The sequence below is a fragment of the Pararge aegeria genome, chromosome 1, assembly GCF_905163445.1.
Source record: "Pararge aegeria chromosome 1, ilParAegt1.1, whole genome shotgun sequence".
NCBI lineage: Eukaryota > Metazoa > Arthropoda > Insecta > Lepidoptera > Nymphalidae > Pararge > Pararge aegeria.
The window spans coordinates 7,164,269-7,180,836 of NC_053180.1; the positions used below are offsets into that span (position 1 = coordinate 7,164,269).

Genomic DNA, 16,568 nt, shown 5'->3' on the forward strand with positions numbered 1-16,568 from the left:
TTAAACGTGATTGCCACACGCACACTTTATTGTCAATAATATTAATAGTCAATAATGCCCACTGAGTGTGTAGGCACGCTTAGGCTTTCTTTGAATTTAAGTGACCTACATGTACATTTTGTTTAGTCACACTAGAGTTAGGGTAGTAAGCAAACTACCAAAAAAAAACAGATACATTCGTAACAACACTTTATTTCAAAACATTTATATAATAATATGATACGTTTACACCTAAATACTTATAAACACGTATTTGCTTAAATGTTGACACATTCACAATAATTTGTCAAATGATTAATAAGAATAAAAACATTAAACTAACTTTGCACTTAATAGATAAAGTTTGAAGGTTAGTATAACATTAATGCTACAAAAAAGACATATAACAAAACATAGGAATGAAATGAAACAAGAACTTAAAAAATAATGGTTGGCTTATTAAATATAGCTCTCCAAATAGCTTCTTTCCATTTTAGTTCCTTTCAGCAAGCAGAAAAACGATGGTGTACCCGATTTCAACACGTAATGCTTCATCTTCAAGATTTCACCAAGGTTCTGTGTGGGATCTATTAAATGTGGCAAACTATCAGAGCCCTCGAAATAAAGCCGAATTTTTCGAATACTGTATGTATTTTTCTCATCCCAAGGCGCAGGGAATATTTGCTCCAACTGGCATAAAAGTGGCACATTTTCCGGGCATGCTCTAATAAAATCTGTCTGTTGGTACTCTGGGTATAATATCAGTACAGGCCACTTTAAAACACCACCTTCTAAATGGACCATTGCTTCTTGGGCACCTGGTATACACGGTTCTAACTTGGACAAGTCAATGTCGTCTGCGTCCTCACAATCAGATATTTTTATGCCTCTATCAACAATAGCTTTAATAACTGCTTCTTTTTGTGCATTTTTTTTGGCTTCCGTGCTATTTTTCTTTCTTTCGTCTCGCTCTTGAATAAACTTTTTCTTCTTTGCTAAATTAACAAGTTCTATTAAATCTTTATCCTTTGTTTGTGTTTGTAGTAATTTTTCACAGTGTTCTATGCATGTATCATGTTTTCCAATTGCAAATGCAGATTTGGCTGCCCGTAATCGAGCTTTAGCGTGATCTGGCTTAAGCGACAATGCGCGTTCGCTATCGGATAAAGCGGATCGGTAATTCTTTAAATGGAATTGTGCTGCCGCGCGGTTGTTATACAAGCTTGCATTAATTTCGGCATCGTCACATCTAACCTTGATGCCCTCTGTGTACCTGTAAGAAAAACCATTCCTAAGATGGATAGTTTACTTAATAGGAAGACATTGAATCACAACTTTTGGCGCACTTTAAAGCGAGCGGATACCTTACTCATAGAGGTGAACTCTATGACTAAGGTACTCCATAACGTACTTTATTTTTAACTAGCAACCCGCCCCGGCTTCTTACGGGTGCAATGTACATACTTATGTGGCAGTTGGGAGTGCTTTATGACCCAATTCCGTGGGACATTAATTTATCCTACTCTGAAAGTTTAAGCAGCGTTTACAATTTAAGCGCTCAAAAATATGTTTGGGTAATCACATTACAAATCTTTAAATTTATTTTTTTTTTGACTATAATAATGCATGCTTAACACTTATAAACCTTTCTCTAGAATGATTCTATCTATTGCTGAAAACTGCATTGAATTCTGTTGCGTAGTTCAAAAGAATTAAGAGTGCAAACAGCGAAAGCGACTTTTTTTATACTATGTAAAAACTCGAAAAAAACGTTTTAATAACATGATGTAAAGAGCAAGGGTTATCTAAATTGTCTTGATAATAAAATAACTATTTTGTATGAGAAATACTGTCATATGCCTCATGATGACTATTGAAAATGAACTTTTAATTTCCGAATACTTTTATAATTTTCTCACCTAAAAGGCGTTAATTATTTTGACTTATCTATACTTATATATTTATCTAATATAGTAAACCATGAATTATACAACCAATTTTTTAATTATTAATCATCTTCCTATCCTTAAGTAACATAGGCATATATTTAATTTCTGTAATAATAAGATTTCAGCCTTTAATAATAGTTACTGTAAAGGAAGTCAGCAGATAACGCGCTAACGTGGTAAATTAACCGCGTGCGCTGAATAAACAGTTAGATAAACGTAAATCTATTTCCACAAAGCCATATGTACTCTTAGTTATATTAGTGTAGATGCTAAATCAATTAGTTTTATTTAAAACTGTCAAATTTTCAGCCCTATCAAAGAAGAGTGATGATAATAACAAACCCAAAGTTTAGGTAACTTACCCCAATATTGCCAATCTATAATTTTTATGCTTAAAGTTAAAATTCCCATCCTCCTTATAATTAGTGGCAAGTTCCAGTGGCGTGTTCTCATCAGGGTCATACTTCAAATTTGCAAGACCCTCTGCTAGTGGAGACAATTCGCCTGATGCTGACTTCATAAAGAATGGATGCTTATCCATTTCCTCCTGAAAGTATTAAATTAATGTAAAACTTAAATTGGCTGGCCCTTGTAAACAATACACTAAAGTGACTTGATTGTAACTGAGTGTGTGATTGTTACATGTTAATATTGGGACCCAAAAAAAGACTGTACATTTTGAATTTTCCAAGATTTTAGATAGACAGTTTTAGTTAGACTTATCAGGTTGAAGGTGATAGCCCAGTAGGTTGGACTTCGATGCCAAGTTTGAATCTCAGCATGCACCTCTAACTTTTTGAAGTGATGTGGGATTCTAAGCAATTATAAATTAATTATAATACATAATATTAATAATATCAATTGCTTCAATTTTAAAGGATCCTATTTATCCTGAGGATCATGCATACCTGAGAGTTTTCCATAGCATTCTCAAAGTTATCTGAAGTCCAACAGTACACACTAGGCCAGCGTGGTGGAGTACAACCTCAACCCCTTCTCATTGTGCCGGCAATGGCTTGGTATGATAATGATGATGATGATCAGGTTTAAAAAATCCATACTAATATAACAGATGCAAAATTCAACAATTGCCTTGATCTTTAGAAAAAAGTTACCTGAATGGATGGAGAGTAAAATAGGCTTCATATTATCTACGTAAAACAAATATTTTCACAGGATTAAAAAAAAAGTAATAAGGCAAAGAGCCCTTGGTCAAAAGCTTGTATTACAAAAGATGCAGGCTGCCAGGCAGGATGACATGCTGAAATGTCTAAATGTATAAAGTAGCCCTCATTCTTCATGTGTTTGTTCTTTTTTTTTCGCATTTTTCTGAGTGGTGTACAAATAAAGAGTATAAATAAAAATAAATAAATAAATGCATTTGCATGCATCATGAAATAGAATAGCATTGCAATATCATTCTATTTCATAATGAGTTACTATCGTAAATCATTATCATCCCATTACTGACCCACTATAAGGCATTGGAAGCTCTCAGAATAAGTAGGATTCAGGCTGTAGTCATGGTGGACTTCAGCCTGAATCTATTGCTTAGAATAGATTAGTAGACATCAGAATATTATGGAGAACTCTCAGCAATGAAAGTCTCATAACAATGTTTGTTTTACCTTCACCGTTAAAGCAGGTAATATACGAGTTGCTAAAATTCACTAACCGCCAATACACACCTTCCTACAATTCAAAATCCCCCATACTAAGGTATGATTGCTTGAAGATAGCCTAGTAATGAATATTGCATGCAAAATTCAACAGTAACTAACAGGTAATTACTATTGAATTTTAACAGAACAAAGGTATAACAACTATTAAAATTCAATAGTTGCTAACTATAAAATGTAAGCATACTACATACATTACATTGTAAATTGTTAGAACAACACATTCATACATAGCTGAATATGATCATGGTTTAATATCCAAGAATAATGCTTAATGCTTGTGAGGTGAAATCTGAGATTGTTATCCGATACACTTGGGTTACAGTAAATAAAACCTTCTGGTTATTGTACTAAAGAATAATTTTGTTTATAATTTGGTTACAATTGTTTTGTATAAATTGAGTCTAAGTTTTCTATTTATAGACAACAAGTGCCTAATGCGTGCATCTAGCAGTGTTATAATTACTAAAAGTAACAGTTTTAAAGATTTTTGAACTAGCATTACTCAAACCCAAATTTCAGGCTAAAGGCTTAAATACCTAGCTATTCATTTAGCATATATATTCTAACATGGTACCATCGGTTATGATTTGTATTAGGGCCTTTGGATTTGCAACAGTACCTAAACATATCCTTGAGCCATGAATAGTATGAGAGACTAATAACAGGCTATTCTCTTGTGGCAGGCACAACCACTCTTCCATTTCTCACTTTTTGGACATGAGTAAGTTAAAGAATATATGTGAATAAGTTTGGTTATATGGTATAGTCCACAGTAAAAGTCACCTATAAAATTTTCAGTTTTAGTTTAATACTTAAATAGGTAGTACAACCAATTGATTTTCTATGGGCATTAGCCCATGGTAATGGACATCTCAGTTTTAAATTTGAGTCAACTATACTTAAATATTACAATCAATTGATTATCTGTTGCACCTAGGCCAGATCACCCTTAGTCTAAAGTATCACATGCGATGATATTTTATAGAGCAGTAATAATTGACTCATAATTTAGTCAAGAGTAAACCTATGGGTGAATCATCATAACACGAGCGCAGCTACGACTGCGTGACCTTTAAACGTGCAACACTGTATACATGCAATTTATTTTCATTACCATCGGACGTTCAAGGTTGTCAGAAATTAAATTCAGAACTTTTTTTAAACTCGTTTAACAAAACCATACCTCCCAGCGATCCTCGGGCCAACCCTCAGTGTAGCGTTTTCTCTCCAAACTATTGATAAAATCGTCAAGTTCTTGATCCATCTTCTGGCAAAGAGAGATTCTTTCCTCTTCAGACATCGGTGCTTTTTTATTGTCTTCCGCGGTTTCACTCATTTTTATATTTTATATTAAAATAGATTTGTAATTTCTGGTGTTCAAAAAAGCCCTGGTACCCTAACATAAAATTCTAAAACTATGAATGAAGCTAACGACACAAGTCGAGCAGGAAATGCAAAGTAAACAAATAAATAGCAATGCTCTATTTTGCCATTTCAATTGATTTCAATTCAATTCAATTCTTGTTTATGGCTTTTGTCTGCGCCAACTGGGCACAAGGTACTTCGCCAATGTCTTGTAGATGAAGAAGGCACGAAGGAGATTGATCGGTGAAACTAATGAAAAGTTAATTTTGAATTTGTACCAAGAAATAGTTGTTATTAGCTAGTTAGCTCTTTAACCTAAGGACACAGACAACATATGCATATATATCTTACACGGATATTTTTTGTACATTATACTTTAATTTTATTACTTACTATATATTTACATAAAAATCTACAATAAGGACTGAAAACAAACATTAAAAAACATTTAACACTCAAAGGACGGGGGACTTTGGGAGGAAGAATGGTGGGATTATGAAGGTTAACTCATGTTTCTTGGGACGTAAACTTTTACAGTTCCACTGTAGCAGGGTTATTGGGCCCATTTTGGAGTAGTTTAAAAAGTTGGCTTAAGTTTTTGGCAACGTTGGGCGGTAAGGGAATTTCACTACATGGAGCGACAATACTAAGTAGAAATTCAGAGATAAACTCAAGCATTTTACCTTGGGAGGGAGGGTTCTCAACATTGTTGTTGAGAGCGCATCCATTAGGAAGGGATGAGGAGTAATCACCGACAATAGTCTGAACAGCTTTTTTATCGTAGCCCTTTGCTAGAGGAGCTCGGGGACGAGGAGAGCGGAAAACTGTTTGCCGGTAGGAGGTTTTGGAGGAAGTTACATTAGTAGGAGTAAACATTTCTTTTGTTATCTCAGCATAGGACCTGCGGACAGGAGGAAACTGAGATGATGCTTCAATGTAAGATTTATTATTCTGAGACATGACCATTTTAATAGATTGCTGCCTGGAGAATTCTGGGCAGTCTTTATCAGTAGCAAAATGACTACCAGAGCAGTGTAAACATGTAGATAATTCCTTGATGACCAAACATGAGTCACCTGTATGGGGCTGAGCACATCTGTAGCATCTGGGCTTAGATCTGCAGATTGTTTTAATGTGGCCAAAACGGCAGCAGTTCTGGCACTGTATTGTTGGAAGTTTATATGTTTCAACTGGCAGTGAGGTGTGGTATGAATATACCTTAGCAGGAAGCATTTGCCCCCTGAAGGTTAGGACAACAGATTGGGTAGGCACCCAAGTGATGACACCCTCTGTGACAGATTTTCTGTTCAGTCGCCTTGATTTCAGAACCTCACCACAGCCAGGCGGGAGCTCTAGCGAATCAACAAGCTCGTCCATCGACCAGTCCACGGGAACTCCTTTCACCAGCCCCATTCTGGTTATGTTGTATGTGGGAATTATAGCTCTATATTTGCATAACTTCAAAACTGGACTAACCAGAAAGTTGTTGGCAGCTTGGGCAGAAGTAAACTCTACAGTAATTTTGTTGCGGCCTATATTTTTGACGCCGTCGTGGATAATTGAACCAATTTTGTGTTTGTGCAAGAATTGACCGAAATTTATAGCCCGTAATGACGCTCCAGAGGATGGGTCCTCCACTTCCCGTGAGACTTGGACGATAAAAGGCCCATTATCATCGTCAGAGTATGACTTGGCGCCTTCGGTGAAGGAAGGATGTATGTAAAGGCTTTGAACGGATGGGTTTACCAGAGTAGGATCAGTTATAGTTTTTTTGGCCGCATATACGTTGGTATCCTCTCCTTGTCGTTTGCGAGACGAGGCTGATGCCCCCGGGTCGGGCGGCTCAGGAGGTGTATCTAGATCCATTTTACTGGAAACACTATAACTACAGACACATAATAAATATTTAACCAACACCAAATACGGTTAGATTTATACGAATATCACCAATAACAACTATTTCTGCTGCTGTGTAAATTCACATAAAACACCGAAATTACACCGGAATCTCACTAACACGTGTGCACAAATTGACAGGCCAAGTTACAGTTCAATATAAACAACACCAAATCCTTTTCAAGACGAGTTTACAGTAAAATCAAAGAAAAATTTGAGAAAACCGCGTCCGCCATGTACGAAGTTTCCCGCCGAAAAAAAAAACGGCAATTATTTAATTATTTTTCTTTTGATTAATTTAATTCACGGCGATCTACTGACACCTGTACCTGTGACGGACCATAGACGGACCGTGGACGGACCTGTCTTCAATTGATTTCAATCACTTCATAATTTTCAAAGCATTTCTTTGACATTGACATTGACAAATTAAAAATTCATCGTGCTCCTGTGGACGTAGCCAATGAGCATACCTACATGGCCTCCCTAACCTGTGGTGGTATCACTGACCTCTATTGTACTATAGGGTGGCATAAAAAAGACCACCCGGCTAAGTTCGTTTTCGGCTTCTCCTTAGACCAGGACGCGTTTTGAAGATTACGAATATGATTTTCACCATCATCTGACTGCCGTTCACACATTTCTCATGTAGGTAATGTACGCATCAAAAGTGCCATCTATAGCCTACTTGAATCAAGATATTTTTGACTTGATTTGACTAAAAAGTCTAGAACCCAGACCCGACCCACTTTTTAAGAAAATACACCGTCAAAGTCAAACAAAGTTTGACTTTTCTATTTTTTCTAAACATTTTTAGAAATTAAATCATTTGGACGTTTGCAAGATGATATTATTGTTTTATTAAATTGGTATTTAACACAATGAACACATTTGTAATAAATTAAAAACCGCAAGTTAATAAATCACAAACTTTAGTAGATTTTACTGGAGTTAGTGCAACTTTTTAGTTCAAGATTATAACGACTTATAAGTTGAATAAGCCATGTCGGATGCATGGGAAGAAATTCAGGCAGTGAAGAGTAAACGAAATAGTTTAAGAGAGAAGTTAGAAAAGAGGAAGAAAGAAAGACAAAGTATCCTTGGTGCGACTTTGACTACTGACAAAAATGAAGGAACGCTGGTTACCTCATCGAGTAAAGATAGATCGGTTGGAAGCCCCGCAGCGACAAAAATTGAAGGTAATCTTCCTCCTTTCCGCCCAAGGCGATGGCCACAGCGATTTGATTGGAACAACCATCATCATTCTCAGCCTATTTACGTCCCGCTGCTATGTAAACTCTTAAACTCTCTTCCCTGATAGGATAGGGTGATTAAAGTACTGATCTTCCATGCTGCTCCATCGCAGATTGGAGGGCTTTGACTATTATCAAACACATGTTAGTGAAGCCTATACTACTATACCCTTACCTAGTGATCCATAGTTTCAACCTGCTAACCTTCTATACCAATGAGGCATTTGGTGATGAATTATTCCCACTTTGTTTCAGCTTCAGTAGAAAAACCTAAGCCATTGCCTTCAGCATCACTGGAAGTGAGGTTACTACAAGTTCTATCGGACATGCAGTTGCAATTACCAGAAACAGCCAGTGCATTATTGCCAGGGTTGGGTGATGTTGATACTGGTATTGTTGCCAGTTTATTACAGAAGTTTGCTACCCAGAAACTTATAGTGTAAGTACAATTTTTTGTAGTACTTAGTACCCTGCTAATTCATTAGACTGTATGGAAGTCTTGTCATTTGTGATTATTTCCCTCCAAGTGTCTTATAATACTATCTTTTAATTTAAGGTTTCATTAAAAGAAATTAATAAACATTATTAATAAATACAAAGAAATAAATTATACTGCACCAATAGACACATATAACAACAACATAAAACTAAACACTGAACATAAGTTGCTAAAATTGCTGCCTTATTGCTAAAATGCAATCTCTGCCAGTCAATTAAACTTTACAGGACATAAAAGATATTTGCTTCTGTAAAATAGTAGTCTGTGTAAAGTTTAATTTTTCTTTTAATTTGAATGTAAGTATTACAAGGTCTATCAGATGTGCAATTGCTAGAAATTGCTAGAAACTGCTATAACTTTATTAAAATTGCTTGTGTTTATTCTTTAATAATTATTATAATTTCATAGTGTGATGATTACAAAATGATAATTCCTAAAAAAAAAGATTTGGTTTTGAAAAGATTTCTTTTTTTTATGTAGAATCAAAGAAAGGACTGAAAGTACAACAGATGCCAGCATAGAAGTGGTGAGTGCTGAATCAGTGAGACTGGGAGCAGTGTTAGCTGCACTTATGGAAGAGCAGTGTGCCCCTACAAAAAGAAAAGGTATCAATTAAAATTATCAATCACCATAAACCAAAAACTAAATTTAAAAAGATCATGTTCAAGACATGATCTTTTGAAATTTTGTTATTATTACCAATAAAATTAGAAATTATTAGCAAAACTATTGGAAATGTAAAGACTTTATATCTATCTATATACCTTAAAAGTAAGATAATGGTGTTAATTCTTTTATACACAATTACTTAAACAAGAGCTAATTGTTTAATCTAAAAATAGTACTATCCTTTTCTACTTTTAAATGTAGATGTCATCCTTCTTTACAATGTTCTTTTTATTAGACCAATCAATTTAGTTTATTTGAAGGCTTTGAAACAGAATTAGCAATTCAATTTAAAAAACATTTTGTTATGTCCATAATGTGTCTCCCAAGGTGATGAGAAAGAGTATGGTAGCTCCTATATTGTTTCTAGAATACATTCCGAATAAATAATAAATACTTATATAGATATAACTTTTAGAAATATTTTGAAATACAAATATTTTTATTACAGGTGATAAAAAGAAAGAGGAAGGACCAAATCCTAAAGTTTCTAAAACTACAACAGATGAAAAAAAAACTGGAAAAGATACAGACATAATGGTTAGAGATTTATATTCTGATTTAATAGTGCTCTAATTATAATGGAAGTAACATAATAATGTTAATTTTTGTGGATTTTCATAACACAAAAGTTAAGAATAAAGTTAAAATTGTTTCTTAGTCTTTGCTGGCAATGCCTTCAAGTCGAGAAAAAGCAGTGAAGAGGGTAGGAGAAGAAATCATGGATCTACTGAGCAAACCAACGGCTAAAGAGAAATCGCTTGCTGATAAATTCAAGAGTCAAGGGGGTATGTTTTTAATCTAGATATATATTATATTTGGTTCTCTTGTATATATTTTGTAATGAGTGGTTTGTTTGTATGGTAAATCACTAATATGGACGCCGCATTTGCGTTGGTCTACAGGACATTAGTATACTACTAAAAATTGACAGAATACCCATGATCATGTTAGTTGACAAAGAAAAAACATAGGACAAAGTTAAATTAATTAGATAGGTTAATTTAATGAAAAGAATAATAAATTCTCTTTGAGTTTGGACGACAGCAAAAACTCTATTAGAGTTCTATAACTACAGGTTAAAGAAGAGTTATAACCAGCAGCACAGCTATGAATAACGTTTTCATTCTTCATGCTAATTGGGGAGCCGTTCATTAAAAATCATTAGGCTGTAGTCCACCATGCTGGCCCGTAGTCATGCAGGAGGGAGTACTCCTAGTCATGCAGGTATCCTTCTCTGTTGTGGCAAGACATATTTTATTAACTTAAAACGTACATAACTTAAAAAAATTTGAGGTGCGTGCGGGATTCGAACTCGCTCCCGAAAGTGGAGTTCGGCCCGAAGTCCTAACCATTGGAATGTCATCGTTTCCTCACTTCCTGTTGAGTCTCTTGTGCCTGTAATAACTACATTCTTTGGACCAAGACACAGCAATTCTGCTTGGCGGTATTCAGTACTTTCCCAGTTGAGCTTTGTCACAAAAACCTCTACTACTACTTTTGACTTGTACTTTGATAAGTAGACTTTGCAAACATTTAAGAATAAAATCTTTACTTTTCTAATCGTAACAGGTGCTCAGGTAATGGAGTTCTGTCCACACGGCACCCGGGCTGAGTGTGTGCGAGCATTCAAGACATCAGCTAGTGAACCTGACAACGGCTACAACTGTAAGAAGCTACATTTCAAGAAGATCATCCAGAGTCACACAGATGAGAGCCTGGGAGACTGCTCGTTTCTTAATACCTGCTTCCATATGGACAGTTGCAAGTGAGCTTATTGTTAACAGTATCTGAATAATTGATCTCTATATTTTCTTTTTGGTATTCAAAAGTAAATATCTTTTATTTCCAGATATGTTCACTATGAAGTGGACAACACCGATCCTAACTTAAACGCGCATAAACATATCGTGGAAACTATTACGAAAGCCGGACACAATGGTAAGACAATATTTTTTTTAGCAGTAACAAGTTAGCCCGTGAATGCAATCTCACCTGATTGTAAATAGTGATGCAGTCTAAATGGTAGCGGGCTAACTTGTAAGGTTATGGCAGTTATATTAAAACCATACTTCTTATCGGTTTGTAACTATCCGCAGCCGATCCACAACCCTTCCACTAGACAGGACAAGACAATTCAGAAAATATAAATTCCAAAATTGTCCCTGCCGGTGATCAACTTGATTTTGATTGAAGATTGAGTCTAATAGTGCTGTAATACTAACCCAATGACAGATTGAATTTAATAGTGCTGTCCTTTTCATACACTCTTCTGTATAAAAAGATAGCACTATTTAGTCAATCTGTCATGAAGATTTTTGTTTATATTAATAATTATTCTTTGTTCGTCCTTTGATCCTACGTTTTTGTTTTAGGTACGAACGTAGCTCCAAAACAAGATGGCGTGCTAACATTGACCCCGCCGCAGTGGATTCAGTGCGATTTAAGATATTTGGATATGACATTTTTAGGTAATAAAATTATGTCACTGAAAACTTTTAGGCAGAGGGCAAAACACTGTGTTATACATAATCCACTGTATTATAAATAAAAAAAAGTAACAAAAAGTTCAAAATGTTCATTGACAGTTCAAGAATTTCAATTAATTCTTACAAAAACAGTCAATTTACTATTAAGACAAGTTAGATAACCCTTGCAATTAAATTGAAAAAAAATATATTACGTACGGAACGCCATTTCGAGAATCTGCAACTGTACCACAAGAAGGAGACAAAAATCATATCCTCCTATTATATCTTCTGACGAGGGATCAAATTAACGTACCCACCTGACAAAGTACGGTAACAAGGAATAGAAGTTTACCCCGGTTTGTTATTTATTATATTTCCACTTGTGCGCCAATGTGTGTATAGTTGATAAAGCTATGAAGATAAGACTTAATGCTTTACCCGGTAAGAAAATACTCTCCTGTCTGTGCTGCGTGCCCAATATACGTTACGAACGATGCGGGTGAAACTGCGGAAAAGAGATAGTTTTTCTTACGTGTCTTATAATGTCAACAATCTTAATTTTAAATTCATTACTTTTTAGTGTAAAGTATTATTTAAAAATATAATAAACACAAGTGCATTAAAATTAATAAAAACAAATAAAATAAAAAGAAGTTTTCTTTAAGATTGTTGTTATTATATTTTTAAAACATAGTTAACATTAGGAAGTAATTAAAAGATTATATACAAAATAGAACAAGTACTAAAAAATAACCAGCGTTTTCGTAGGAAAGTTCGCGGTGATAATGGCGGATCCACCATGGGATATCCACATGGAGCTACCATACGGCACCATGTCTGACGACGAGATGAGATGCCTGGGAGTTCCGCAGTTGCAAGACAGTGGGCTCATCTTCCTGTGGGTCACAGGACGGTAAGTTTATTTCTCAAGCATGCTTGATACTTCGAAATTTTGACAACCTTCTTCGAGATAAACCGATATTGCTGTGGGTACTATCCGAATCAATGGGAGCAGCGACTGGCAAAAGTTGTACGAATTCTATCGGTTTAGCGGCCATAAAAATTACAATGTCGTGTTATTTAAAAATCGAACGATCTTTAATTCCTAAACGAGGCAACCAAGGAGGCAACTTTTCAAAGGTTTTATTTAAATTTCGAACTGGCTTGCGAAATATAAAGCTGTAGACTGCAAAATAAAAATGAACACATTTTTGAGAAAAGGCCTTCCTTGGTCACAACTATTATGATGGACTTACGTATGTCTGCCAGATTTACGAGTTCGAATATACGGGCGTGCAATTACTGTGCGTTAGAGATAACACGACATCGGCCGCCTTTTATAAATCTATTCTTTATCTATTCCTTACGTCTTATACAACGTGTAACCGAATTGCGAAATAAATTTGAAGGCTGTATAAGTATGTACAAGAAAATTCAAAACATTCTAAGTGTATATTTATGACAACCATATTGAAAATAAAAGACCGACACGCGCATAATACGCATAATACGCGCATAACTTTGCATGTGATGTTAGGGCTGTATCTGATTTGTTTTAGTAAAAACTATGGCAGTGGTTTACTAAAAAACTATTAGGTTTCAGTTTTATATATATGTCTCGGAGACAGTACATAATGTACCTACCTCTAAAGCCTGTAAAGTATTACTTCGGTTTTCATTTACACCTTGTTTATTATATTGTAGTGATTAATTAAACATAGTTTTTACATTCTGAAATCGTTATTCTATAGGGCTATGGAACTCGGTAGAGAGTGTCTCAAGTTGTGGGGCTACGACCGAGTAGACGAACTGATATGGGTGAAGACGAATCAATTGCAGAGGATCATACGCACCGGACGAACCGGCCACTGGCTCAATCATGGGAAAGAGCATTGTTTGGTGAGTGCATAGCTTTCTACCTCCCTAACCTACCTATATAATAGTGCCACAGCGTTTATTTCTGCCGCTTAGCAGCTTTGCTGAGTATAACAGCACTTGAGGTTCTACACTACACCTCAGTTTGATGGTTTTACATTGAAATGTTTAATAATTTTTAATCTTAGTAAAAAATAATAAACCTTACTTTTATCCTTTTACTCCTGCTATCATACTGATATAACTCCTATATCCATCTCGGTCTCTCGAAGACTAATATACAAAACTTTCAGTTTTGATATGTGAGAAAATTGCACTGGAGCAATAAAATGTTTGGTTCCAGGTGGGAATGAAGGGTAATCCAGACAATTTGAACCGTGGTCTGGACTGTGACGTCATCGTTGCGGAGGTGCGCGCCACTTCGCACAAACCGGATGAAATTTACGGCATAATTGGTATTTTTTCTTTTAAATATTGTTACAAAAAACTACTTTTATTAAACTTTATAAGTTTTTCGTCAGTGCGTGCGTGCATACGTGCGTGCGTTCGTGCCTGTGTGTGGCTGTGTTTCATTTCCTTATTCTATTTTCTCGTTCTCTTTTAATATAGTGTATATTATTCTACTAGTCACTTGGAAAAAACATAGTTCGCTTTTTTGCTGTGGGGGTCTTCTTTAATTTGAAATTTATCATACTGTATACTATTAATTTCAGTATACTACTAGTCAATCATTTTTATGTGGTACTTATATTGAAGAAGTTGTGAAAAATGGATGCACCTCCGTAAGGACTGTACATGAAACAAATGATATTGTTTTTTATTTAATTTTATGTTACGTTTTTATCAAGAGGTCTCATAATATAGCTAAATCTAGTCAGTCTTATGAAAAAACCTCTATTTTTAAGTTTTCGTTTGAAAGTTTATAATTGTAAAATGGATGCGAGTCTTTTGGTCTTAAAAGATCCTTAAAAGATAGTCATTTTTTAAAAAAATAATTTTGAGAGAGAGGAGTTACAAAATATTAACTTTCTCATTTATATTAAAAGTAAGTTGTATCTCATTGTTTTACAGAGAGGCTAAGCCCCAGCACGAGAAAAATAGAGTTATTTGGTCGACCACATAACGTCCAACCTAATTGGTAAATATTACTTTTTTTTCTCCTTTTCTTTTTTATCTGTCTCTATCATCATCCGCAGCCTATTAACGTTTAACTGCTGGAAATAGACCATCTCTCTCGTAGGAGAGACTGAGTAGACCCACCCACGCTGCTCCAATGTAGGTTGGTGGGCTGAAGATGGTTTTTAGTAAGATTAATAAAATATACCCAATTTGACAGGATAACTCTCGGCAACCAAGTAGACGGCGTCCGTTTGGTGGATCCCGATTTAATAGCAGCCTTCAAGAAGAGATATCCGGATGGCAACTGTATGGCACCCCCGCCACCAGATCCGGGCCTACCGTAGCCACAGACTAGAAAATTTGATATAGAAGAATTTAGCAAAAACTACAGTCTATACCTACTCCATAATCTATACTGTGTACTATACAGGCCTTAGCAAATCGATGAGTTGTTGTACTATCGCGTGACGTCAGTGTAAAATGGTTTTTAACAACCTTGTTTTAAAGTTTAAGTTCGTCCGCACTTCTAAAGCCAGTGTTTCTAGCAAAACGTTTATATTATATTAAAATTTTATGTAACGGAATTTAAGACTTTAAGACGTTAATGTATTAGTGTAAAAAAACAGGTGCCCCCATTTGCGCAGCGTATAAACAAATCTGTTAAAATATAGGTAATATTCGCCCGCGACCTGTACACCCGTGGGTAAGAATAAGTAAGACGTTGAATCACGTGACATAAAGTAGATTTTTAGAATTTTTGTGGCAGTAATAGGTAGACACTTGATACACTTCAATTTTATGTCAAATGATAAAAAGCTAATAGTAACTAACTAACTAGTAAATTGGACTTGAGGCAAGAAGTGCCACGCACATCGTATAACTTAAAAGCACTGCCTACCCAAAAGTTTATTTTTACCTGGTTGCGAAGAGTATTTCCATCATACACTTAAAACAACATTTTATGACAAATGATGTAAAGCTACTAATATTTGATTTAAGGCAAAAGTGGCATGCACACAACTTAATAAAACTTTGGGTTGACAGGTACCCAATTGATTTTTCACCAAGTTATACAGAAAAATGTTTACCTGAGACACCTGCCTACCTAAATTCCTATTCTGGGTGACACCCTGTGTACGTCTAAATATAGGTTGTGCAGTGTCGTGTATAGAGGTATGCATAGGGTATGCAGATGGTATAAAATGAAGAAACTCTCCAGTAAGAGTTATAAAAAGCCTACATTTAAGTATTTATAACTCGTACTGGAGATTTTCTTCATTTTATATCATCTGCATACCCTTTGCATACCCTCTATGCACCCCACTGAGGTTGTGCAATGTACAAAGTCCATAATGCTGTGTGTGCACTAGTTAGCTCGAATTCCCCTACACTCATTAGTGGACGAAGTCGCCGGGGATGCACAGGTCGCACGCGAGATTAGTCTTTTTATATGGAACAAGGTATTTTAAAGTTTTTAGCAACATGTTAATTATTAGAATCGTAAGTTAAGATTTGTAAATAAATGAAATATTTTAATATTTTATTTTATTGTATTATTTTGCGTCTTGAAACTTAAAGCAGCATTCTTTGTAACACAAAAAACGTTATCAGTTCGGATGTTTATTTTAGCATAACTACCTACGCTTTTTTTGTTCGAAATGATCCCATTTCAACTTCATAAACGAGAACTCGTAGATCTGATCATTCGGAGAAGACGGAACAGAACGGAACTCTATAAAAATTACAGCAAATCAACCGCGATAGCTGCCATTGCTAAAAAAAACAAATATATATCTAAAGTTTTGGTAAAATTT

The 16,568-nt window shown here is 35.3% G+C and overlaps 2 protein-coding genes across 2 annotated transcripts; one reads left to right on the forward strand and one right to left on the reverse strand.

Moving 5' to 3' along the window:
• Positions 1-227: 227 nt before the first annotated feature.
• Positions 228-5,124, reverse strand: LOC120624887 (DNA polymerase interacting tetratricopeptide repeat-containing, protein of 47 kDa). The gene is made up of 3 exons (XM_039891654.1): positions 4,794-5,124; positions 2,291-2,475; positions 228-1,252 (listed from the first exon to the last, which is right to left on the reverse strand). Exons 1-3 carry the CDS (start codon positions 4,944-4,946, stop codon positions 439-441), a joined length of 1,152 nt encoding a protein of 383 aa, XP_039747588.1. The 5' UTR covers positions 4,947-5,124; the 3' UTR covers positions 228-438.
• Positions 5,125-7,676: 2,552 nt separating this feature from the next.
• LOC120624919 (N6-adenosine-methyltransferase subunit METTL3) lies at positions 7,677-16,297 on the forward strand. The gene is made up of 13 exons (XM_039891726.1): positions 7,677-8,070; positions 8,380-8,563; positions 9,104-9,228; positions 9,741-9,829; positions 9,951-10,077; positions 10,862-11,057; positions 11,142-11,230; positions 11,665-11,760; positions 12,529-12,673; positions 13,512-13,659; positions 13,979-14,090; positions 14,707-14,773; positions 14,972-16,297. The coding sequence occupies exons 1-13, from the start codon at positions 7,875-7,877 to the stop codon at positions 15,096-15,098; spliced, it is 1,701 nt and encodes a 566-aa protein (XP_039747660.1). The 5' UTR covers positions 7,677-7,874; the 3' UTR covers positions 15,099-16,297.
• The last annotated feature ends 271 nt before the right edge of the window (positions 16,298-16,568 follow it).